Source organism: Cryptotermes secundus, unplaced genomic scaffold, assembly GCF_002891405.2.
Source record: "Cryptotermes secundus unplaced genomic scaffold, Csec_1.0 scaffold70, whole genome shotgun sequence".
In the NCBI taxonomy this organism is placed as follows: domain Eukaryota; kingdom Metazoa; phylum Arthropoda; class Insecta; order Blattodea; family Kalotermitidae; genus Cryptotermes; species Cryptotermes secundus.
In genome coordinates this window covers 3188707-3216252 of record NW_019734964.1, presented here as the reverse complement: position 1 = coordinate 3216252, position 27546 = coordinate 3188707, and the positions used below count along the sequence as shown (strand labels likewise).

At 40.4% G+C, this 27546-nt stretch overlaps 2 protein-coding genes across 2 annotated transcripts in view; one reads left to right on the top strand and one right to left on the bottom strand.

Annotated features, from left to right (window-relative positions):
- Nucleotides 1-22908, top strand: LOC117282672. Its single transcript, XM_033753265.1, has 3 exons — nt 1-120; nt 21935-22111; nt 22563-22908. The coding sequence occupies exons 1-3, from the start codon at nt 72-74 to the stop codon at nt 22664-22666; spliced, it is 330 nt and encodes a 109-aa protein (XP_033609156.1). The 5' UTR covers nt 1-71; the 3' UTR covers nt 22667-22908.
- LOC111869049 (neuropeptide CCHamide-1 receptor) overlaps nt 1-27546 on the bottom strand; it is a 324526-nt gene that overhangs the window by 265539 nt on the left and 31441 nt on the right. The gene's annotated exons all lie outside the window — the stretch shown is intronic.

The window sequence follows — 27546 nt, the reverse complement described above, 5'->3', positions numbered from 1 at the left end:
TTCAATGCAATTCAATTCTTATATTATAATATTATTAATGTCATTAATACATTAGTATTACCTTTGTGGCCATGAGTGGACGCTGGTTGGTGATGGTGAGCCTCTTCTTCCTCAGCTCAAGTAAGTGAAACCATCTTCATATAGCCATGAACATTAAGTGTAACAGTGATAATTGTAAAGTGTAAACCCCAGGGAAAGACAGGCTAACCAGATGGACTAGGTTCATTCAGTGATTCCCAGACGTAGAACACCCGACAGCAGGGTGCCAAGAGGTAGAAATGATGAGGCGCTGCAGGGTTATTCCCAATGTAAGACGAACCGACAAACGTCGGCACAGTGTGTATATAGTGTATATAACGACGTAGGTAAATAGAATAGGATAGGAATGTGTACGCGTTTAATTCAACCCAACATTTCCTTGAGCGTTACCCTCTTCCTTGACAACTCCAGGACCTCCCAACGCCCCGGTGAACTGCGAGTTAAGCCAGGACAGTGACGCAAGCTATGATAAGTTTACTAGATTTCTTGAAATAACAAGATGGTGGCAGCATACTAAACCGGGTGACAGAGCGGGATACTTCCACGCCCCCTGTCACCACGGCAAAATAGAGGTGTAGCGACGGCATAACAGTGAAGACAGCGGTGAGATAACCCATCCACCCCTGTAGTAAGGACGTAAGAGTGTAACAGCGGTGGAAGCGGTGGGGATTACCTGCACGCCCCCCTTCACGCCATAACATATTAAATTCCAAAATAGTGATATTAAACAATATTCTGGTCCTGTGGTTCAGTACTACATATTAAATTTTGAGGTCAGAAATGGAATCGAATATTTCATATACAGTATATTTCTATACAAAATTTATTGAATTTCAACATCATATAAATAAATTTTACGCTATCCCTGTAACAGGCCGTGGAGGCCCATAGGTTTATGTGATGCTGAGATCCCCCAATTTTCTAAACAGTCGGCTCACAGATGGCGGTGAGGTTGTCAGCCTTAAGCACCGGCCGCCCTTTACCCCCAAGAATATTCCTGGTACTCATTTCTGTTAGAGGTTGAGTCGACTCCAGGGCCATAGTGCTGCTGGAAGGATTAGGTCAATTAAAAAAATCTAGTCAACTCATCGGGCCTTGAACCCGCGAACTTCCGATTAAACTTCATTTATAATACAAAGATTTCTATGCTAAACAAATTAAAATAATACATAAAGATACCGTGTTTTTGGACTTTGTCCATCGTCCGGATTCTAAATAAATTTCTACCTCCCTATCTATCCTGGTTCCACGCATGTGCTTGCTTGAAACAATTTTTAGTGTATATTTTTACTGTTAGCTCTCATGGACTTAGCCTGGTCTCAGGTGTTCATAGCCTTAGTGTTTTGTGACATCGGTTGTCCAGTGATTAAGGTTAGCTCTTTTAAGGGACCCAACAGAGTAGGTGTCTTCCCTCACCTGAGGACGGAAACAGATCCAGTTTCCAGATCAGACACACATATCCTGTTTGTTTAGAATCCTTTCTAATATTATCCTATCATCTACGTCTAGATCTTCCAAGTGAATTCTTTCCTTCAGGTATTCGGACTAAATTTTTATAGCCATTTTCTTCCTGCCTTCGCCCAAATCATCCTCTGTAATTTGATCAGTCGACATAAACTGTCATGTGGAGTTTCAATTCTTAAGTGACTATTTTTTACTTATGAGTAGATTGTTCCAAATCATCTATCAAATTCTGTAGCTGCTGCTTTCAAAATTAGAGACCGTCTCCACCACCCTCAAGTACAGTAATTACAAGAAAGCAAAGCAACAGAAGAAAGCAGTTTAAAGTGACAGTAACAAGTGAGAGATGTATCTGGGAATAACGGCATAACGGCCTGTGGAAATACGAAAACCCGAAGTAGATATAAGCGACTAACAACAAAATTAAGGCCGCGCAATAGCTCAAGCGGTTAGTCGCTGGCTTCCCATCGCGGCGGCCTGGGTTCGAACCCGGGTCTGGGCAAGTGGGATTTGTGGTGGACAAAGTGGCGCTGGGGCGGGTTTTCTCCGAGTACTTCGGTTTACCCTGCCAATCTTCATTCCACCAAATTCTCCATCACCATAATCACCCGGGGCAGATACAATAGGCCAATCAGTGGTCGACGTGCCGAGTGGACCAACTGGACTCCACCTCCCACTATGCGAATAAAAATCACCGAAAAATTAAACGTAACAATCTATGTAAGGAAGTTAAGTTGCCTTCAGTAGTGACCGTAGAGTGAATACGTAAAAGGAAACGGAATTCACACTTCAAGTTTCATCTGAACATCTGTATGCAACGGAAACAATTATTGAAAGTGTTGCGAAGTGAATAGATAGCCGTGTTGCCAGCACAGAGTTGTCATATCTTATTGTGGAAAGAGAAACAAACCACTGTCACATACATACTGATCTCTTTATGACGGCATGTGAAACTGTACAGTAAAATTTGACCTACACACAAGAGTTCACATTTTAAACTACATATTTTTATTTGTATTTTAGTCCAAATTCCATATTAAAAAATAAAAGTAGTGTTACGAGATAACCATGCTATATATCTGTGTATCTGTCTTATCAACTTTCAAATGCCTGAAGCAATATTTATGAAATCTGGTATGTATATCCTGGAGCCCGAGCCCATCGCAACAGCTTATTTCATAAATCTCTCCCATCAGTTTGTGGGTCTTAAACTATATCTGTTTATTTGTATTTAGCCCAATTTCCATATTTCGAAAAAATAATAATTAAACTTATGAGATAACCATGCTATGTGTCTGTGTATCTTCCTTATCAACTTTTAAATGCCTGAATTAATCTTTATGAAACTTGGCACGTATATCAGAGCTCCGAAGCGCATCATAACGGCTTATATAATAAATCCCTTCCACCAGTTTGTGAGTCTGTACGAGAATCCCTCTGCCGTTGCTAGGCAACGGCTAGGTAAAAACGTAAACGCTGCAACAAATACACATGGAAAAAATAGAAGAACTGTTGGAAACGTCGTTTTCTATGCGATCCGTGTCTTAGTAGGTGGGCAGCCGAATAGTTCTTCCCAGAACTTAACTTTGTAGTATTTCACTTTCAATAAAATGTGTTTCGTTTAAAGTGGCTACGATTATAGTTGTTTGGTAATTCATTTGTTTGCTTTGAAAACGGAGTCGATAATGGCGCGGAGAGTAGGCGTAATCTGACCACGCGTCTATGGATTAGGGACGTGGCGCCTGTAGGACAAGCAACCCGGCACACAGTTCCGGACCTCGGCTATCGACCACCCTTGATCACAGAGCGTGACCGGGCCGTTACTTGATTTGGATTCATTACTCGGCTGTTGTAGTCCGCTGTACCAGCAGCCGGAGTTGTGCAACGTTGATTCTGTGCACGATGCGATTAGAGGAAATGTGGAGGGAGGGAGGGAGGGAGGGAGGTTAATTGTTGCTGGTCCTCGCCAGCACTGTCATTCTTGGATTCTGGTATCGTCGACATCTATGACCGAGATTTTTATTCTCTCCTAAATACAGAGGGGCCCAAATAAATGTACGCACACCGACCCGCCCCCATTTCCTTTGACTGCCCTTCGTCATGACATAAAATTTACCTTACCAGTATTTATTATATTTATTAAAAGCAATGAAAATGTAATTGTAAAATTTGAGATCACTTTCAAAATCCATTAAGTCTTCGGAACTTTTTGGGCGCTCTTATAAAATTATCTGATTTGGAGTTGATAAATTTTAGAAATCGCACTCTAATTTTGTTTTGATACATAAAATCAAGACAAAGAATTGTCATTATGATTTAAAATAAGAACAAATTTACCGAACTTGAAAAATATTTACCATCCAGCTGACTAAATGTACATTTACTTCTTACAGAATGTAATCTTACAAAGTATACTGCCTTTTTTAATGTGATGATATAAAGTCTGTTAGACCGTTATCAATGTTCTAACGAAACGTCGGCAATGATCTGCAAGACTACCGGCCATCACAGAGCAGAAAAGTCGTTGCGCCCACGAGAATCTCAAATTTCAACGCAAGTTATTCAATTCTTCTAAATCATCTCACTGCGACCTTCGAGGGAAGAATTAGAATCGTCTTAGGCTTGAAACTATGTACAGTAGTTTGGCAGACTGGTAGCAGCGTCTTCACAGAAATTACAAGCAATTGTAAAGATATTGTTCAAAAAATTTTACATAAAAGAAGAATGAATTACTTAGCTTCTGGGATACAACGCCATGTAGTCCGTTGAAATGAAACCGGTGTTTCGGGGAAGATATCGCCTCCATCTTCAGAATCAAGGAATACGCCAAGCAAGAAACCAGCATGAAAGTATATGGCAAAGAGACCTGCTCTCATTCCGGTTTCTTGCTTAGTTTATTCTTCGATTCTGAAGATGGAGGCGATATACTCGCCCGAAACGTCGACTTACTTCCAACGGACTATACGGCTTTGTGTTCCTGAAGACAGGACCCTTCATAACCAGCGATGTGAGAACCTCAAATCCTACAAATTATTTAGGATATTTCGTAAGAAATTCCGTGATATATACGTCACTCCTATATCGTCAGGATGCTGAAACTTCGGATCGTGCGAACTGTCAGTGTTTCAGACAAGGTCTAGTGAAAGGGCACGTTCAGGATTATGTATGTATATGTCTACAGCAGAGTTCTGATGTGCTCTCCGCTGTTCGCTTGACTTCAACTTCCAGTCATGAACTGCTGTGCCTTGAGGACCGGTGTAACATGGATACCTGCGTCTACGTGTATATATATATATCGTATATATATATATCGTCAGACCCAGCTGGCACTGTGCAGTGACCGTTGTATCTTTAAATGTTGTGTTCGTAATTTTACGATGCTCTAATTATCTGAGACTGTAAAACGCAGAGTTGTAGGATGACTGATGAATCATGAAATGGATAGGATTGGGAAGGAAGCTGTTGTGGTTCATTCAGGGTGCTATCCTGGTATTTGCTTGCACGGATCGAGAAAATGCACTGAAAACATTCAGATAGACGGTACCTCTGATGGATTTTAACATTCAAAAGCTCTGAATTTTATCAGCAGAAAATATTTGTATGTTTCCTATGATTCTCAGAACAGACAGCTGCTACATTTTAAACGGCGTGAACTTACTGGTCCTTGTTATGGGAGGAAGTGTGCTTTGTAGAGGCAGCAACTGTATATTTCAATATTATTTAGATAAATATAAGATTTAAGAGATATTCTTCTTCTAGCCTCACATTCCAAATTGTTTTCGCTTCCTCGGACTCTGGGAAGAATAAGAAGAATAAGCCAAGTAAGAAACACTCGAAAGAGAAAGTGGCAAGTATATGTATTGTGAAATGTAGACCCGCTGCTAGGCAACGACCAGGGAATAAGCAGCTATACAACATCCTCGCTAAGTAATTACTCTATAAACAACTACTGTTGCTAGGCAATGGCTAAGTAGTGATCATGTGGGCATCCCAACAGATGCGAACGCAACAGAGGAACTGTTTTCTACGAGATTTTGCCGAGATGTTATAATCAGGACAATTGGGGAGTTGTGGTACGCAGGCGTCAGCCAGTAAGAACGTGAGCAGGGAAGCAGTTGACATTGTTGAGATCCGTCACTGGGCAACGACTGGTGGAAACACAGCAGACTGAGATGGCATTACGTGACGTAATGAACTGCAGAATGTTTGAAGTAGCAAAAGCGCTATAGTTCCGTGTAGTTATGATATATATATACAATTACTAATCCAAAACCCGTCTATAGTCACTCGTAAATGTGACAATATTGTTACCTCAGCTATGCGTATACAGCTTGGAACGAGATGGGGAAAATATTATACAAGGCGAAGAGGGAAGGATGTCAAGGTAAGTGATCGTAAGCTACAACATAAATTTACATTACATAAATTACATAACGTTTATCTAAACGGAAAGGGTATTTGGGATTTCCTCTTCACTTCCTCTCTAATAGTGACGATGTTAACACAGAAACTTTTACCTTTATGAATAACGACTGTGTCACCTGCAATTCTAAGGTGGATGAATGTTTGTTCACGATGCTTTCAGAGTACAAAGACGTAGGATATTTTTGCAGGAATGGGACAAAAACTTCAGTGCTGAGTGTACGGAATTGGCGCACGGTACGTGTCTGTATGATGTTATTCTTATTAATATTATAATTATGGCCGTAGCTTCTTTCTTTTTCGTATTTCTATTCTTTTGTTGAATTATTTATTTCGAAAGCGAAATAATTCAACCCAGTAGGGAAAAAAAACTAAAAAAGCAGCCAAGGTACAACAAAGGGGTTTACAGACAGATAAATATATAGATAGAAAGTGGATATATAGACAGATAGATTGACAGACAGAGAGATAGATTGATATCAAAATTAAATTTCCGATTTTAACGAATTTCCTTAAAACACAACCGAGGACCGACGCTTTTACAAACATTTCGCCTGGGTGGAGAGGCCCTTAGCAGACTTCTAGTCCAGTGTTCTACATCTTCATAGTCTAGCAGACACTTGTCAAAACTGGAGGCATAGTGGGTGCCTGGAGATGTGAAGCACAAAACAGAACTGAGCTCGTAAAACCCCATAAACCCAGCAAAAAGAATTGAAAACTTAACATGAATATTATGCCATTTGAGCATAAAAGCCTTTAACTGATGTGCAATAGTCATGCTGAATTTATAAATTATGCATTTAAAAGTCTAACTAGAAGAGCAGCATTTTTCTGCTGGTCTTCGACAGCACAGTCATTCTTAATTTCGGGCGCCCTCGGGATATATGACCATGTTTTTGTTCGTTCAAACACATCTTATATGTTTCGAAATGGGACCTCCTCTTCGAGGAAAATAAGGGACTAGCTAATATTGGTGACTACCGCCGACTTTGACCAGTAGTAGAATTGGAAATAATAATAATATTATATATATATAATTGAATGGACCGGCATTGGCCACCGGCACACAATTTCGTGAACACTGAACAAGATATTAATATTTTAAATATTATATTTAAGCATTCTGTTGTATTTATATATCTTTAAAAACACACAATATATTCAGTCCTCGTTGCAACTATTTTCACTTTTATTCCTTCTCCTTACGACATGTTCCGCCCTCAAGCTGCCATCATCAAGTGTTTTGTCTACGCCAAAACTGCCATACTGCATAAAATGTATACTAAAACGTTCATTTATTTATACGCTTAAAAATTGGATGTTTCTTATTTAATTTACTTAATGTACACTCAATATTTATTTGCATTGATTAATTTCACTCAATTTATAATTTTGACAGGAGGATGATATTAAAATGTATTTTAAAAAGGAGCTTGTGAACAAGCTACCAGAATGTGTTGAGTAGATGGGAATTTAGAAGCAAGCTGCTGTGGGCCCATGTAAAGGTTATAATACTGACGTTCATCTGCAGAGACTGAATAAACCACAAACCCCCCATTATTACTATCTGACATGTAATGTAAAACAGAAATTTTAGTTTCTGAAATGCGTTGATCGGCCCAAGGTCACTGCTCCTTCATAACGGCCTGTAAGTTTGGGAAAAAGTGTTGTAAGTCACATGAAGGGGCTCCTTGTAATGTATACACTTCGTGTCGTTGTCTTATGGTGTTGATTAAAGAAGGGTGATGAAATTGTACATTATAAAACGTGAGCCTTTCCATTACTCAGGCCTACTTATGATTAAAAACATATGAACTTCTCTAATTTTGCACTGATTTATTATCATTCCTTATGGGACAATATTTCTTCCGTTATAGAGGCGATTCATTAATGTTTATTTCTTAAGGCGCGTCCACATTTCTCGTGCTCGTGTGACTCGCTACGCTCGCGAGTAATGTGGACGATATGACAAGTCACGGGACAAGCAAATTTTAAATTTGTAATTTAAAAACTATAGCAAATAAATTAAAATAGGACTACAGCCTATACACACTACGAGTAAATATACGGATCTTCACGCGCCGAAGCCTGGCGAGCAACTGAAGTAGTGTGGACGAAGATTTACGAGCACAAGAAAAAGCCAGACGAGTCTCCCGACGAGCACAAGCCTGGCAAGCACGAGCACGAGTAATGTGGACGCGCCTTTATGCGTAAGCTTATAGACTCGCTTATGGACTAACATCAAACAGTATTATATGTTCTGAGTTTTATTTGCGTTATTTTTATTTTAATCGAATAATTTATGAATGTCAACGTAGGAGAAAATCACGTGTCTTCAGTTCGATTTTGGCAATCAATATTGCACCCTTTGTATTGTTTGTTATATAACTTTTCTCGGAATAATCAGATATTCCTTTTGCTTGTCTTCGGCCGTTTCTGCTAATGATGTCCAAAATCATCGAAACGAGAGAGTAAGCTTCATCACAGAAAGAACGAACTTTCTATTTAGCCCTGTTCAATCATTTCAAAAGAACTGGGAATGACATCATTTATGTAAAATTCAGTGTGATGGAAAGTGTTGTTGGAATGAAGTAATTTTTGTATTTCTGTTTCATACTCTCAGGTCAGTAGGAACTTTATATTATAGAAAGGAGTCACAATACAATTACATTTGCGATGATTTTGTGCCTTCTGTTCAAAGAACAAATTAGGAATAAACATATAAACTGTTTTTGATTTCTTTCTTTCTGGTCCGTCACACTATTAAGTTTACAATTAAGTTTATTTCAGCCCAATGTGACATATAATGCCTTCACCCCTTCAGCACTTAGTTACCTAACATGTTTGCGATTCTTAATGAATCATCATCGGAGGTATACCGCTACGATCAGGAACCCACCAATACGTAAATGTTTTTATAAGACTATATACACTTAAAACATTTATGATGTTCACTATATGTAGTTGTTAATTTTAACGTAAAGAAATGCTGCTGTGGTGAAACAAATTGAATTTTATATACAGTGAAGTGGAAAATTACATTTTAAAAATATCCTTTATGGAAGTGATTGCAACTACGTCACTTCTAAGTAATATACTTCAAGAATGTTCTTATTTATAAAATTTTACGTCAAACATCTATTTCGACAATGGAAAATTAACAACTACATATAGTGAGCATTATAAATGTTTTATGTGTATACAGTCTTATAAAAACATTTACGTATTGGTGGGTTCCTGATCTAGTGGTATACCTCTGATGATGATTCATTAAGAATCGAAACATGTTATGTAACTAAGTGCTGAAGTGGTGAAGGCATTATATGTCACATTGGGCTGAAATAAACTTAATTGTAAAAATATCAACTGTTGTTTGTGACTCTCCTCAGATTAAAAGGTAAGCAGTGCTAATTATGAGCTATATATTCTTAATGGTAGAAAAGTCGTTGCCCCCTCTTCTTCACTCCACAGCCTCTGTATATTAAGTATAACTTTAAAACAGCAGTTTAAAGTCAAAAGCAAATCAAGATGATAAATGTGTTTCTTAAGCGGAACCATTAGCAGATCTTCCCACTAGTTCAAGCATAAAAACAGAGAGTAATGCCCTTATTAAATTAACATGGTTCCCCCAAGTTTAATAAAGAAAACGTCAGGGTTCAACTGAAAACCTGAACGTTCTCATTACATCCGCAGTAGGGGCGACGTATTAAACTGTCATTTCCGTTTCATCACCTTCATTTCTTACGTTACGTATCCCGTGTTTTCCTTTTGTCGTGTCTCCTTTCTTCCGTAATCCTTCACCTTTTATTACTTATTGCCTTGCCCTTCTTTATAATTAATTTTTCTTAAAGAACGCAGACTAAGGGTGCTTGAGGGAATATTTGAATCTGAGATGAGGGAAATAATACGAGGTTTCAGAAATCCGCATAATGAGTTGTTCTACAATTTGTACTCCTCGCAAAATCTAACAGAGGTTGGGATGGATACAGCATGTGGTACGCTTGGGAATGGTGTGCATACAGAATTTTAGAAGCAAAACCTGAAGGAAAGTGACCGCTCGGAAGTTCTAGACACAAAAGGGATAACACTGAAAACTATCTTTGAAAAACATGACGGAGTTATGGACTGGGTTCATCTGGCGCAGAGTGGACTGGTGGACTTTTGTGAGTAAGATAATGAACCTTCGGTTCCCGCAAATTGCTGGAGACTTTTGGTGCAGATGAGAAACTGCTGGATTCCCCAAAAGGACTCATTTGCATGAATTTAGTTAGTTAGCTAGCTAGCTAGTTATCTTCTTTGATCAGTTTTTTCATTTCCTTTTAATTGTATTTGTCTTCCTTTGTTTATTTTGGCATTTTCTTTGTTTCTTCTCACTTATTTTCCTCCTGTGAATGCAATGCTGCCGTGTATTAAGGAGGAAACGCTTTCTAATTTCGGCCAGGCCATAAGCTATTCTATCAGTCCTTCTAAGCAAACGCCTTGCAACAAGTAACACCTGCATCCTTCGATGTCCCGTTCAATTTTACCACTCTGTTATCCATAACTTCTAGCATACATAAAATATCTCTAAATATTTCCTAATTTTTCTTCACCGATCGCATTTTTTCCTTATATCCAACATTTTGACCCCATCCGTCCGCCTTTTTTTCGGTTTGTAAATAGGAAACGTAATTTTGAAATAATTCATTTGTATCACACAAAATTTTCCAATAAATTTAATTTAGTTGAAAACTTAGTAATTCGAACTAAAACGAATTTTAAATACATTTTAAAATGCAACTCAGATCATTACATAAGGATACTGCATTCTGATATTCGTTCCTCGTCTTATTCCCTATTTTCGTCACTTCTTTTTATGACCCAATTTATCTTCAATTCTTTATTTTCACAAATTTTTTACTTTATTATTTTCTATGATATTTATTATCTCATGTGCTACTTACCTGTGCCTCATTTTCTACAGTTCCTTCCCTTCCTGTAGCACTGTGTCTACTTGAACATGTTTACGTTCTCCTGCTACAATAACAACCAAGAGAACGACGTAATTCAGGAAGACATTGATAAAGATGGTACAGATAATAAGAAGGAGCAGAGTTCGGTCCAATTAATGCTCATAGAAGGGAAAGCAGGATCATTTATTTCAGTAAACAATTTCTGGACAGAATTCTGAGTATGCTTTTGGTTTTACGTTGAGTACAACTGAATGTATTTTAAGTAACTTAAGACTTAGGCACGATTCAACCACCTTCAGCCATTTCTTTACGTGTAGATATTAATATGTAAAACTACTGTATCCCCTTTATTTCGTGAAATGTAAGTATATATATATATACACACAAAAGATTTGATTGTTAGTATTAAGTATATTATACATCGCTTTTAGCATTTCCTTGAAATATTAAATTATGAAGTTACAAGTTAAAAACTAAGTTGAAGCTTTAAAAAACATTTCAGACAGACGGCGGAAAGCACTCTTATGTGAACACTGTATAATTAATCATATTCTGACTCCGTTCTTTCTCACATTTTCCCATTGCATTGATATTTTAATTTTGTTTTAATCTTCAGCCTATCACTTTGCAAAGACGTACAGACATGATGATAAAATATGTATCTTTATAATTATTAAAATATTTAAAATTTCTCCTGACTAAACAGTGAGAGTGCAGTCACTTGCACATCAATGTTTGGCGACACGAATAGTAAACTATAATCTTCTTATATTGAATTCTCCAGCCGATAAATGGTGATACGTTTCTTGCCTGCACGATTTATATAGAATGGTCAGAGAAGCACTCTGCAGTTTTCAGAGGCTATATTTTCTTAGCCAATATCATTTTGGGTAAAAGTAAAAGGCAAAGTTGTCCTTGTGCTTAACTAATTAAGCACTGCCCCATGAAGGCCAATGGGGAGTGGATTAATAGATCCACATGTTCTTGACCTTGGCTTTAGCCCTAGGGAAAAGAGCTCCCGATTTCCAATGTATAGGATGTTGGGTGAACTTCAGAGCTGGTCAGGGCGATGTGAAGAGAAAATTCTTGACCCTACCGGGACTCGAACTCCGACCCCTTGGTCGTCCAGCACGTAGCCAGTCGTTATACCGACTACGCTATCCCACACACGGCTCGGATCTTTGGCGTTACCGTTTCAACAGCTGTGTTGTTCAGTTATTTGGGTTCGTCTGTTTGCAACATGGCCGCTTCGTTCATAAGAGGTACATTTGACATAAGCCCACAAAAAAAAATTCGGGGGGCGTCAAATATCGTGACCTCTGAAACCATGCAACTCGACCTCCCTCCGAATCAAATGCCCACCAGAACTCTCATTGAGTACATCAAGAATGAAGCTGACGAGTTCTGCCTCCTGGAATGTAACACCGCGTAATCCGTCGAAAGACAGCTGCCCCTGAAGAATATGTTGCCTCCGATACTTCCGTTGACTTTCAACGGACGACAAGGTGTCATATTCCAGAATGTAAAGTCGTTAGCACTGCTTCGAGAAGCGGGTCTAATGTTGCTGTGTAATGAGACGGTGCTCCAGCTTGCTGAGAGACTTAAGTCTCATTTACTTCCATGTACGAAAAGATAATGTCCCAAGCATATAAAGAAACATTTCCAAGGCTCGTGTTCTCAGCAACGGGAAAAGGTCCAATGACGTTGTTATGAAGCTAGCGGCACCCCACACTAATTCTCAACACATTACGGAGTGACTTACCTAATTGCCTTTCCTTTCAGTTTAAGTTCAGCATATGTGGAGCCGGGATAGCGTAATCGGTATAGCGACTGGCTACGGTTTCGACGACCAAGGGTTCGGAGTTCGAGAATTTTCACTTCTCCATGCCGTCCAGGCTGACTCTGGGGTCCATCCAACCTCCTATCCAATGGGTACCAGGGGCTCTTTCCTCGAGGGTTAAACAACCGGGGGGAGAAGCTGACCAATTTCTTCCAGCTAGTGTCGAGGTCAAGAAAACTTGGGTCTATATATCCACTCCCCCATACGCCTTCATGACGTATTAAGTACAGGGCAACTTTGCCTTACATGTAATTGTTAAGACCGGAGTGAATAGCTGGACCCTCTGTATATAAGGAGTCTTTTGAGGAACCTGTGCTATAGGCAACCATGCCCAACCAATATCTCTGGCGTACTGAGTGCGATAAATGGACATGGAAGAAGGGAAGGAAATAAAAACACGTCAAGGAAACAAATCATAAGAAAGGAAAGCAATTTGTTGTATTTATTGGCCAATAGAAAAAAGAACTGAAACGAAAGTACCGACCGAATGAGGTCATCGTCCACAGTCATTAAGAAGAGCGTTGTACAGACTTTCCGCACCATAGCAGGAAATCTCTGACGCAGGGTTATGGATAAAGTTTAAGTTTCAAATCGGTGAGAAGAGAAATCAAATTTGTTTTCTTAACTTTAGCGGATGCGAAGGACCTCAACATTTATGATTGTCTTTTACGTTGTAATATATTGACTCAGAAGAGATTAACTTCCAGGGAATACCAAAGAAGAATCTTTGAATAGAAATTTCTACAAACTGCATACAAACTGCCGTAAAGTTAATGAAACCAAAACGTTAAATGAACAAAGACCCCGCGCTGCATCTCTACTTTGTCGCAGTGGTGGGGATTGCGTGCCGAAATGAACCCGAGAGCCGGAGGTAACATATGTTACCAGTAGGGCTTCCCATGCCGAACGGATCAAAGATGATAAGCATGACCAAAGGAGATACCCAGGTCCTCCAGGTTGGGGGTTGAGGCATGAGGCTGACAACCTCAACGCTGTTAAAAACATAAATTGTTAGGAAAACTTGGATGACAGCCTCGGAGAGAAGACTATTATCATGGAGGCCAAGGCTCACAAAGGGCTGTAGCGCCAGGTAATATGAAGAAGAAATGAACAATGAACCATTTCACTGGATGTGCTAACACAAATCAATAATGCAGTATGTTAAGCAGATCCTAAACATGTATACGCAAAGAAACATGCATGAAACACATTGGAATTGGGTTTCCACGGCAGTAATTGTGAAGAGTTTAATCTTCTGGACGTAACGCTAGGTAGTTCGAAGAGAACATGGGTTTTCTGAGGGGCACAACCTGCCGCCTGTTTCCCTTGAATTACTTCTCCCTGTATTTCTGACAGCCTACTTGAGCTTCAGAGTGAGATGGTCATTATAAATCCCACATTTTTTAAAGTAGATTTTAGTCAGAAACAACTTCTACAAATTTCTTTCTTTCAGAAAGTTTCGTCAGATACATCTTACATTAAAGAGTTGCAGTAACCATGCAAAATTAAAATGATCAAGTCAGGGAGGATGAGGTGGACAGGACATGTAGAACGAATTCGGGAAAAAATGAATGCATATAGGATATTGGTGGGAGAGCCAGAAGGAAAGAGACCACTGGGAAGACCAAGGAGTACTTGGATGGACAATATTAAAATGGATTTTAGAGAGATAGGATGGGATGGTATGTATTGGAGAGATCTGGCTGAGGATAGGGACCAGTGGAGGGCAATTGTGAACACGGTGATGAACCTTTGGGTTCCATAAAATGCTGGGAAATTCTTCAGTAGCTGCATAATTGGCGGCTCCTCAAGAAGGGCTCAGTTCCATGAGTAAGGAAGTAAGTAAGTAAATAAGAATAATATATCTGATTAAGTATTTAAAGCCAGGTGGTTACTATATACATCATCTGCTTTAACAACGTAAAATTTTGCACTGTGCACACAGAAGTTATTTTTGAGCCGCGTCTGTTTCTCACAATAAACAGTGACCACACAACAAACTGAATTAACAGTTCGAGTTTTGTAGTGCAGATGTAATGTGTTTCCTGTGAGGTACGATATGAACTTTTATATATTATTTGGATGAAATACCCTGTGGGCTCATCTGTGTTCTCTGCCAGACGCGTAATCGTACAGACAGACTAGCAGACACAGGTATCTGAACAGTGATGCGTAGAGGCCAAATAATATACTGTTTATATCGATTATTGGAGGCGCCCGAATATACTCCTTTCGCCTTCCTATTAACTCTTCTATAATAACAAATAAGAAGATTCGTGTGACACTGAATCACTCCAAACATTTTTTCTATTTTCTTTAAAATTAGTTTGACTCTATTTCGTCGGCTTGCTTTAACATGTTGATAAACTTTCAACCGTGTTGAGACTGAAGCTCGTCGCTCGAATAAACAGGCATTAGATACATAAACTTATTTAATATCCTACGAAAAGCACAGCACTATGCTACAAGCCGGAAGGTCGAAGGTTCAAGTCCCAATAAGGTCATTGATTTTTTTCAATTGACCTAATCCTTCCAGCCGCAGTATGGCCCTGGGGTCGACTCAGCCTCTAACACGAAAGAGTACCAGGAATCATCCTGGGGGTAAAGGGCGGCCGGTGCGTAGGGCTGACAAACTTGCCGCCATCTATGAACCGATTGTCTAGAAAATGTGGGTACCTCAACGTCTCACAACCCTATGGGCCTCCATGGCCTGTTACAGAGATACCTTTACTTTTTTTACGAAAAGCATAAATACTAGAAACTCACGTCATCAGGTTTTTCTCGCGGTGTAGCCGAATAACTTATTGCCTGCAACAGGAAGGATACCAACCCGAGATCAGGCAAATGGGAGAAATGCGAACATACACAGGAGTATGTAACCCCAAAGTGCTTCCCACCACGGCGGCCCGGGTTCCATCCCGGGTCTGGTCAAATGGGATTTGTGGTGGAAAAAGTGGGGCTGGGGGAGGTTTTCTCCCAGTACTTTGGTTTCCCTGCCAATCTTCATTCCACCAATTGCTCCACAATCACCCTCACCTATCATCTGGGGCTGGTACAATAGGCCAGAAGTGGACGCAGTACAAGGGACTTAGTCCCACACCACTAGCAATAAAAAAACGCAAAGGGCTAGAATGTCCCGGTCTAAGTAACAATAATTCAGATTTGAGAGAGGAGACTGTAACATCTTATTATAATGAATCCTAGGGCAAGGGCACACCAAGGAAACTGGCAACCGCAACGCAACCGCAATTTCCGACAACTGCTATCAGTCTTGAGTTGAACACTGTTACTGAATGGAGCGGAGCAAATTGAGGAAAGGGCAACGCAGTTTCCTCAATTTGTGCTGCTCCATTCAGTAACAGTGTTCAACTCAAGACTGATAACAGCTCTTGGAAATTGCGGTTGCGTTGCGGTTGCCAGTTTCCTTTTTATGCCCTCGCCCTTAGAGAAATACGATGATGTGGTACTGGCTGGACTGGTCTGGTTCAGGGTAGGGACTTACGGTGGGGGGGCTCCTGTGAAAACATTAATGAACCTTCAGGTTCCGCAAAATATTGGAAAATTCCTGAGCAGCTCCGGAACTGGGAGATTCTCGAGTAGGGTTCGATTTCATTGAATTAGTTTACGAAATTGTCTGTGGACCAAGAAAAAACTTTCACACCCTAAAAAACGAAATACAATTAGAAAACAATCGACGGACTTGTTTCGTCATGCTAAATAAAAAATATATCACAAATCACTCAAAACACTTTTCAAACACAGAGGCGTTAGGTGCTGGTGGGACCCGACTTCTTCAGCCAGGGACGGGTCGCCACTGGGGTATTATGCACAAGAAAATTTGGGATTATATTGTCAATATTGGCTGAGGTGGTTTATTATCATTATTATTAGAAAATCCAGTGTTATGCAGAGTTGTACTATCCCAAACTTGACAGCAGTGTTAAAAGTGTGGTCTGTTATCCTACAACAACTGCTATCACTTGCTCTACGCTCTCGGGTGGCAGTCTGTGTTGCGTCAACCGTCCTGGAAACCACTACCCGCTTAAAGGTGCAGTGTAGACTGGGGGAAACCTTCAAGGAGGAGGTTCAGAGTTCATGGTCGAATTTAGCTCCACATATTCCTTCAGGTAGCGTTTCTGGTTCTCCGGTGTCTGGGGTTCTGCAGAATAAACTTCCAACACTGAAGGATCCGCTGTTGCCTACGTTTATTTACACTGTCTACGCACTCATTTGGGGTTGGGCTCAGTTACATAATTTCATATTTATCTAGCCTCAGGCCGGGCCCTATAAGCACCTCTCTGGCCGTCAGCATCACGGAGCGGATTCACTTACTCTGGCTGCAGAAGAGTGCGGTACAGCCCCGAGTCCCACGGCCCTCTTGGTATGGGTTTCTGTCTGCCGTGCGACAGTTAGCGCGGCGGCATAGCCTAACTTAGCAAGTGGTAAATGTTTGCCATTCAACTGTCCCCCCCCCGAGTCCCACGGCCCTCTTGATATGGGTTTCTGTCTGCCGTGCGATAGTTAGCTCGGCGGCACAGCCGAACTTAGCAACCGGTAAATGTTTGCCATTCGACTGCCCACACTCACCGACCTAAGGAACACTTCTGCGAGTCAGCATTTCTTCATACCTCAATAACTGTAAGAACTGCTGCACCTGTCGCAACTGCTGGTTCAGCGTTTCCAAGCGACACTTGCCATAGTTCGGAAAGCTGTGTTTGTTTACCAACTTTATGTTTGCGACAGTTTGAAGGGACGCCTTGGAGCCCCGGAGTTTAAAATCTCCCTTCGTCGGGCCATAACATCATAACAGCCAGGAATCTTTTTGCACCTGTAAAGCAACTTTATAATTAACACGTATGAAAATATTCACATATTCCCATGAAGACCAAAACTAATCCTCAGTGTGCAGCTCACTTCTGCTAGTATACACAGTGAACAGCTCTGTATCTACTACAAAAAGTAGATCTGATATCCAAGTCGCTTTTGTTGAAGTGTGCTTTTTGTATCCGCATAGTTCATAGAGAAAAAACAAGTTTATCAGTAAGAAGCAGAGTGACAGTAGCCAAGTAAGAAAGAAAACGAAAAGGGGATTAGCAAGCAACATAACCCAGGGCGCCACAATGTTCTCCAAACTTCACTACAACTTCATAACAAAAGAAAACTTGCTCTCCACATATGTCTTGCTCTCACAAACCTCTTGCAGACAAAAGACGTCAAGATGGAACATTTTATCGCTTATCCTATTGATGACAAGTTCTCAGTAAAACCTCTGAGTTACTGGAAAAAGGACCAGGAGCCGACACCACAAGAACTTTAATGTTCATGGGTTTGAAGACGACACAACTACCAGGGTCATAAGTGAAAGTGAATATATTGAAGCAGTTTTGTGTAAATGCTTGTAATACAAAATGCATATTCCCACAATATCAAGATATTGAGCGATAAAAGTCACAGGGGCAATGTGTTGAAGGGAGTCCGATCGGAAAGGGAGCTAGATATACCGATCAGGTTAATTACATTCCTGCTAAATACGAATGTATTTTAACCATTAAATGTAAAATTTTAGAATAGTTTAACGGTATTCTTTTGGCGATAATCAGAAATAATGACTGGATAAGAGTGTATAATACGTAATAAAAAATCTACTTTTCAGTTTATGATATATATGGCAAACATATCGTGGCCAACACGATATAAGTTTCATCCTCTCAGATTCATTTGTATACAAAGAGTTAATAATTATAAATATTTTAAGGTGTTAATAACATCAAAATACAATTATAAATGTTAAAACTGAACGCCGGTCACGGTAGCCGAGCGGTCTAAGGCATGCACTGTCTTCGCTCGCTTGGAAACCGGGATCGTGGGTTCGAATCCCACTCAGGGGATGGATGTTTAGTTTGTGTGTGTGCGTTTTTCTGTTTGTGTACAGGTAGAGGCTTTGCGACGAGCTGATCACAAGACCAAGGAGTCCTACCGAATATGTAAAGATCTATAAAAACCGAAACGGAGAAGTTTATGGAGGTAGGCCTAGGCCCACTGGGGCTGTAGTGCCAAAGGCGGGGGGGGGGACTAAAGAACTTCAAGTTTTCAAGTAAAATGAAACAGTAATGGGGAGTGGGGTGAGAATTCATCATTATCAGTAATCTGTCAGACGACAGGTCCACAGTCTCTTCCAAAACATTCCTCCACTTAATTCGATCTAGAGCTTTCTCCTTCAAATGACAGTATCCTCTTCTGTCCCCAAGGTCATCCAGCATCTTCTTACGTCTTCTTCCTCGTCTTCTTGTCACTTCTATCCGCCCCTCTATCTTTCCTTCAATAACTTCTTTTAGAAGGCAGTTTCTGCGTAAAACATGACCAATCCAATTAGCCTTCCGTTTTCTTATTTCGTGTAGGATATTCCTCTGCTCACTGACTCTAATTAACACTTCTTCATTTCTCACATAATCGGTCCAACTGATCTTCTCCATCCTTCTCCAACACCACATTTCGAAACTTTCCAGATGTTTCTGATCTACTGCCCTAAGTGTCCATGTTTCAGCCCCATACAGAGCTATGCTCCAAATGTAGCATTTCACTAGTTTCTTCCTCAAATTTAAGTGAGAATTATGTGGAATAAAATAAAGGCAATGAAAAATTAAGATTTCAGATCATTTATGTACACACGACCTTGAGCCAGTTTAATTCAATTCTCACGCTCAGATCTCACTTCCCTGAATGGTTATACATCCTCATCACCCTCCCACATTTTCCTTGGCGTTTAGAAATTTATAAATAATTGACTCAGACTTGCCGCCTTGGTAGATCGTCCCGGTGACGTACTCGCGACAGGCTGACTCCATTAATTTACCGCGGCACAATGCTCACTCTACAGCTTAGGATGACAGTAGGATTGCAATGAAGAACTGCAATGGACGTGCAGGAGAGACTGGATATCATTCAAATAATTTTCCTGGGGGGATTGAGGTGAACTACGGAAAATCTTCCGGTCTCCTTAGACAAGATTAGAAGCCTCCTGATTATGGAGTAAATACTGTCACGTGTAGGGGATGTACGCCTGACTTAAAAGACGGGTTCTAGATTGGATGATTGGATTTAATGACACCTTATTCATAGTACTCGGAACTATAGACAATACAGCGCTATCGCTGTTCTACACACTTCACAACTCACCGTCACACACGCAGTAGGGTTCTCAGTCTTCATTTGTCTTATCCAGGCAACGGATTTATAACAGTCTCACTGTCACTTCAAATGACACACAGAATCTTCTTTCCGCAGCCTAATTCCTTTCTAGCTATTATTCTGCAACTGCCTATCCGAAGACTCGACTCAGTTCAATTCCTCTGCTCCCAAGCTCATATCCTGGCAGGCTGGGGTCTCAAAACTCGACTCCTCACTTCACGTTAGGCTGCTTAACATTTCTTTATAATAACATTGCATGGACACACAGAAAACACAGCATCTATTGTGAAGGAGGCGTGTTTACTGATCCGTTACCTAGCAATTCATGTCCTATTGTTGCACGCGTTTGTTTCCGCGTGAATGCGTTTACCGAGTCGTTGCATAATAACGACTCTATACATCACAATATGATAGTATCCAAACCCGAAGTTTCGTATGTCATTTGACTGCATTTAATTCTTAATATATTTAATTCTGCATATTTTATTTATGGACGAATCTGAAATGGAGCGAATTAAATCCCTCACTTCTAGTAGAACATATGGCGCGGGAAGAGGACACGATCAACATCGCGAAGTTTCGAAACTCGGACGTCCTATGTGACGTACGGAACGGCGGTTCGTTTTGGGATTTCGTGTTCACAACTTGCAGAAACCACTACTGTCCTTAGGGCATGTCCAAAACCCTACGCCTCGCTATAACGCAGAATCAAGAAGTGAGCTTAACAGTTTTAATGTAATTTATTTCCATGTCACATCCTTAATTAACGGCCTACAGCGTTAACTTATTAGGCTCGTAATTTAGGTTTCATGTTCGGGCATGCGTAGATATCATCCTCGTGCAGACGGACCGCAAGCAAGTATGACGTCTCCCTGCCCCTCTCTTTTTGTTTCCGACTTCTATTTTCTTTTTTTCCCCTTCCTTTTTGTGTTAAAAGTATGAAATATTGTTTTTGCAGATAAGAAAATGGCATACCAAAATGAATATGCGATTGCAAATTAGCGTTATGGGTACGAGAGGTCATGAAGGGAGATATGGAAGATTTTACCTAAATTTCATAATGATTGTCAGGTACAATTAAACAAATTTGCTTCTCGAAAATCGACAGAGACCTAATTTACAGATTAAAATTCTGATGACTTACACAGGATATGACGAGACATTTTGCGCACTCTAAATATTACAATAACTTTATTAATAGTTCTCACATCTTTTACCAATATCATACCTACACCCCATGACTTTAAAGTGCATTATTATAAAGGCCTTTGTGTATGTGTAATATCTGTTGTTAATGTAGGTCCTTCACCCTACCCAAGTGTTTCGGGGCGCAGTGTAAAATAATAAATAACCAACATTTCGGTCATGATGGCTGTGAAGAAAAGGCACGAGGGAGCGTAGTTGGTTGAGGCACTACGCTACAAGTCGGAAGGTCGTGGATTCGATTCCTGATGAGGTCACTAAATTTTTCAATTTACCTAATCCTTCCAGTCGCACTATAGCCCTGGCGTCGACTTAGCCTCTAACAGAAATTAGAACCAGGAATGTTCTTGGGGGTAAAGGGTGACGGGTGCGTAAAGTTGACCTCACAGCCATCTGTGAGAACATTGTCTAGAAAATGTGGGAGGCTCAACATCCCACAACCCCATGGGCCTCCACAGCCTGTTACAGGGATATCTTTACTTTTTTTACCGCCTTGAGGGACTAGACGAAATATTAATTTTCGCGAGAGTTGTACCCTGTTCACTGGAGCTTAATGCAATAAAGTATATCTAGTTTATGCTTCGCGGTCTTACTAATCTTATAATGAAGTTTAATGGAATACTGGGATATGCCTAAAGTGAATATGTTCTTCGGTCTGTTAAATTTTTAAAGGTCACATCTCCTTAGTTAATCTAGTTCTTGTTGGATAAGAAAGGTCTGACTAACACAGAATTTATCAACCTAGTTTTTCACTCAGTATAGATTTAAACGCCCATAATTCATTCCGTGCTTTCAATTATGTGGATTTATCACTGTCTTCTACTTTCAGTACAACCGCACGAGTTAAATCATTTGAAAAGACGTGCTTCATCTACACTGACGTCTGCCTCTGATGCAGGGAAGCAGTTCTGTGTATTGAGTTTCCTCTGGCATAGTGGCATATACATATTCCAAAACATGGGGATGTTCTGGATGTACTGCCTACAGCACCTGTTATCATTTTACAGTAATTTAATAGTTTTTTCATATAGTTCTTATTCGTACAAATGTTGAATAACTCATTACCAATAACTAATCAATAGTTATCAAACTCGACATAATAATTTGTACATATAAAATGTACCATAATTATTAAGGGAAGTTGGTTGAGGCACTATGTTACTATCCGGAAGGTCGAGGGGTTCAAGTCCCGATGAGGTCACTATATCTTTTTTCAATTGATCTAATCCTTCCAGCCGCATTACGGCGCTGTGGTCGACTCAGCCTCTAACAGAAATGAGTACTAGGAATCTTCCTGGATTAAAGGGCGGCCGGCTGGCGCGTAAGGCTGACAGGCTTATCGCCAACTGTGAGCCGATTGTCTAAGAATTGTGCGACCCTCGTTTCACAACCCTACTAGTCACGCAAACATCGGATAAATAATAACATTGTAATGAAATTTATCAACGCGTTTCCAGGCAACAGCTCTGTAAACAGGGCCCAACACGCAACAGCAGAGAACGCTGTGTTGTCTGTAGATCCGACAGACTCGCCAATAGACTGCTGGATAACGATCACGTGATATGTTTACTGCAAATCCATGTCCGTTCCGCGGCTATAAGAATAACGAGAGCCGTGAGCTGTAAGTCAGAGCGAATCGGAACTAGGAGTACAGAAGAGTACAGGAAATCGGCCTGTGAACTCTTAACGTGTGATTAACTTCATGTGTGCTTCAAGTAGTGCACTGATGTTGGGAGGTGCGATTTAGTGAGACTTCTAAGGTTCATGTGTTATGAATCCGTTGCCAAGAAACGGATAGTGAAGACTAGTGGATACAGAATGAGAAGGTTAGCGTGGAGTGGTTGTAAATTGTGTAAATCAGCAACAGTGTGTTAAATATTTGTAGTTATGACCTGTTGATGGTTAATAAATCCAATTACCAATCCGAACCCCGTCTTTAGTCACTGTGAGACACGTGACAATAATGATGGAGAGATGTCGGTATTAATAATAATTTCTAGGAGAAAAAAGTTTTACCCAGTTTGTTGGGAATTTAAGCTCATTCCAAAACAATTCTTCAGAAAATATATAGATATGAAAATATGAGGTTGAAGGAAATTCGTTAAGGAGTCCAAAATATAAGATGCTGCCTTTTCACGGTCCCCGAAAGAGGTTGCCAGCTTCTGCACCAAACTGTGATGAAGACAAAGTTATGAACAATAACAGATTAAACAGCAGGAGTAATCGGCCGATAATGATTTATATATGTTTGCCTCAAGAACTCCGTGGAATTGGAACCTACAGCAATTAATATCTCATAACCGCTCGATAACGAGGTGGGAAGAGCATGCAGCACGAATGGGAGCGAAGAGGAATATATATAGGATATTGGTGGGAACACCAGAAGGAAAGAAACCACTGGGAAGACCAAGGCGTAGGTAGTTGGACAATATTAATATGGATCTTAGGGAGATTGATCTGGCTCAGGATATGGACCAGTGAAGGACTCTTGTGAACACGGTAATGAACCTTCGGGTTCCATAAAATGTTGGGAAATTCCTGAGTAGGTGCAGAATTGGTGGCTCCTCAAGAAGGGCTCAGCTCCATTAGTAAGTAAGTAAGTAACCGCTGAAGCAACGGGATCTAATCGGTTTAGAATATTTTGTATCTGAGGATCCCTTGTACTTCTCTCAGTTATGTGGCGAAGTTTCAAGTTAAAATAGTTTAGCGCAGGTAACATGTGGAACTGCTGATTAGAAGGAACCCTGACTAGCAACTGTTATGGCAGTTCCTCTAACTGCAGACGTCATAACGCCTAACATTCACAGTTCATCGAGGAAGCAGAACTGAATATTCCAATTCAATGCTGCTGGCACACCAACACACCAACACAGGTATTCAGCAAGTCCGAACACAAACCGGATATGAATACTCCAGCGCAGAGTTGTTCAGCGTGCAAGGTTAGCAGCATTGAAACCCCCTCATTCTGACGTCAGAGTTGCCATATTTACAAAATTACAGGATGTAAGTCTAATTCCAAATTCAGAATTAAGAGTTAGTCAATGCAAGAGCAAGCAAATTGAGAAGATGGGCTTCATACCGTATTATTTTGAATATAAGGCGCACATTTTTCACATTTCTTCTTTTGAAAAATTGAGATGAGTCTCAAATTCGAGGAATTATTCGCCAATTTGCAAACTGTCCATGGGATAGCCTGGAAATAACCTAATGTAAACACATTCGGGGTCATCATCAAGCCACATTATCCCCCCACCCCAAAATTTTAGCTGTGAGTTAACCCACAACTTTCAGTTCAGTCATTCACTGAAATTCTTGTCGTTCAGGTATGTTCAGTTTTCTGTCAGCTTTTACATGGAAATACGTTTTACATATAGAAGAAAAGTTATTCTGTGTGCTGAACAGTGCAGCTGATAGAAAGTGTACAGTAAGTGAGACATATGTACGTCATTGGTGAAGTATAGAAACAAAACTGTTTCTATGTTTGAAAATAAAATTTATTTTTCAGGACGAAGGAAATGGAGAAACCCCGAGAATGATGCCTCTGTCTTAGAGTATTTCAAAGATATAAGAAATAAAGGATTATCTGTTACTAGAAAAGGGTTAATGTCAAAATTAAAAAAAAAAAGATGTTAGAAGCAGTAACACGCCTTTCAATGCTAGTCATGGATGGTGTGAAAATTTTATGAAGAGAGAAAGCTTATCATTATGGCGAATCATGATAATTAGTCAGAAAATTCCTTCGGAATTTGAAGCTAATCCATTCGGCGCATAACGCGGCTGCTTATTATGCCAAAAGAATATAAATTGTAAGTAAAAAAAAAACAGGAAAACAGCTGCATGTGAGAAGGATGGAGGAAATTGTAAGGGGCTGGAATGAATAGTTTTGAACCAATTTGTTGCTGTTGTTCTGGAGCCGGAAAACGTCTGATGACCTGAGCAGTGTTGTTAATGATAACTATAGATTTCCTGATTTATGTAGTACATTTATAATTAAGACAATAATATATACGAGGCTATAATTGGCTAGGAAAGTGGTTATGATGTAGAGAGCGAGAAATGTGTAAAGAATTTTGGTGGTGAAATCTCTTAAAAGCTTCCATTTTTAAGACCGTGATCATTCTGTTTTATGGAAGGCTTGGATTTAGCGGAGTTTTCAACCGAAGTGTTTGTTTGTGTGTTACTAATGTCCAAATAATCATACAAGCCTTTTAACCATCGAGTGTCACTGTTCTAATGTACACAGCTTTAGCCGAAATAGATCATAGTTTCTTTCAAATGTAATGTCTACCCTCACATATTTAAGCTACTGGAACAATTCTGACATTTTCTTCCTGAGCGGGCTGTAACCTGCATATTTCTAACCCTGTAAACTGTCCCAGATATCTCGTAGCTGAATTTCTCTGCAGAACAATGGACCAAGAGGGATCGTTGGGAAGACAGAGAGAAGTTATACGAATATCTGGACTCAATTTTTCGTTACGTACACCCGCTCGCCTATTATTTGGTGCTCAGATTCACGTATACACTGGCAACCATCGATAAGACGACAAACGCAGGGGGTACAGTGGGGCTACAAATTGTATTCCATAGTTTTTCTCCTCGCCAACCATAGTCTGCGAGGTCTAGGGCACGAAATGTCTTCGATTGATCGAAAACTGGGATTGTAGTTTCGAATCCCACTCGAGGCCTGGATGTATGACTGCGTTTTATCTGTCTTTGTGTTATCCTGTGTCTGTAGAGGGCTTGTGACGGGCTGATCCCTAATGCAAGGAGTGCTATTAACTGTCTTTAAGATTCTTTGTTCCAGATCAATTCTGTAATGGGAATAGACCAGGAGGGCTAATCTATCAAAGGGCGAAAAAGGATTTACTGTTCTTCCACTGGTACAGCACAACTTGCTGAATGAAACCGATGGGTTTCAGTCAGTTGTGTGAAACCAATCGTACTTCAAGATCCACACTGAAGAGACAGATTAATTACTTAGCAACACACAATAATGTACCACTTCGCTACACAGTAACGTCAGTTATCGACTACGCAAATAAATCGTGTTAGAAGCCGGCACGACGGATAGCGCCAGAGTGTGAATGCGAGAAATTCTGAAACTAAAGTTTCAATTGCTTATGTTGGAGAGACCTTCTGAAGAGTGATGGAACTTTTGCAAGCAAAAAGACAATCGCACGTTGCATAAAACTATTTTCAAGGAACTGACTGAGTCAGTAGCATAAGGGTCTTAATACCCTTACTTGCATAAACCCTCAAGGTGTAATGGTTGATTTATTGTCCGAGAAATCATGTGTTGGAAAATCGGCCACAGAAATTCCTATCATGAATTAAATGCTCAACCAACTCCGGCGAATGCTAGAGTGCAACTGCAGGCGACTGCTAGACTTCCACTGCTTTCCTTTAACTCTGACTAAGGAAAGCAGTGGAAGTCTAGGAGTCGCCGAGTGCAGTTGCAGTCTAACATTCGCCGGAGTTGTATTCCAGTTTCTCTTATATAACCTCAGTCGGACAGAGGAAAACGCACCTCGCTTCCATGTCACGTAATCGCCGTGTTTACCAATTGCTTTGCAACAATCGCTGAACGGACTCGCCTGTTGCGTGACGTCACAGCCTAGCGAGGAGGGATGTTTACCGAGTGTTGCGTACTGATGGAAGGAGTGGGGGTATGTGATGTCACTCGCGGAAACGCAGAGGTCACGTGACACCTACTTCCCGTTGCGCCATCCGCGTTACAATATTAAACCAAAGAGGCCACGAGTATTTACTTCCTCTTACTGTTCAGTGTCTCTATCTTCTGGGATATAACGCAGTGTAATCCGTTAAAATCAACCTACATTTCGGAGGAACATGTCGCCTCCATCTTCAGGGTCGAGGAATAAACCATACAAGAAAGCAGTGTGAAAAAGCTCTGCTTACCGCCATGTGGTTAAATTTCTTCAGCAATGTTCATAAGGAGATCAAAATTCATATTTGAGGCCTCGGTGGCCCTTCCTATCCCTAACACCACGGATTCGATACCAGGCCAGTTGTATACCGGTCAAATTAGCTCGCGCGGTAAAGCTTCTGACTTTTATTGAGGAGATGGCATATTCGAATCTGGGCTGGAGCACCGAATACTCTGACAGAAGGGTTTCATTGTTTTCTTAGGACGCTCCACACGAATGCCAGCTTATTACCTTAAATTATGAAATGGCCACTTAGACGCACATCCGCTCGAATTCATTATTCAACACCGTAAAAAAATTCGACATTATACAGTTTCAAAGCTGACAGCATCTTCAAATGAACTACAAGAAATATAATTAGACCGGATATCCTTACCAAGGTTCTTCTTGGTATTCCTCAGTCTCTTCGGAGGAATTCTAGCACAACAGGTTAAAACAGGCAATTAATATTTCCATCCACATCAAATCTAATCCATCATTCACTGCCTTA

Bases quoted from the DNA above. Each gene is read 5' to 3' on its own strand.
- LOC117282672 (XM_033753265.1), top strand. From the start codon at position 72: ATGAGTGGACGCTGGTTGGTGATGGTGAGCCTCTTCTTCCTCAGCTCA. The intron at 121-21,934 runs GTAAGTGAAACC...TTCTACTTTCAG, and splicing joins CCTCTTCTTCCTCAGCTCAA to TACAACCGCACGAGTTAAAT. The intron at 22,112-22,562 runs GTAATTTAATAG...ACGCGTTTCCAG, and splicing joins GCACCTGTTATCATTTTACA to GCAACAGCTCTGTAAACAGG.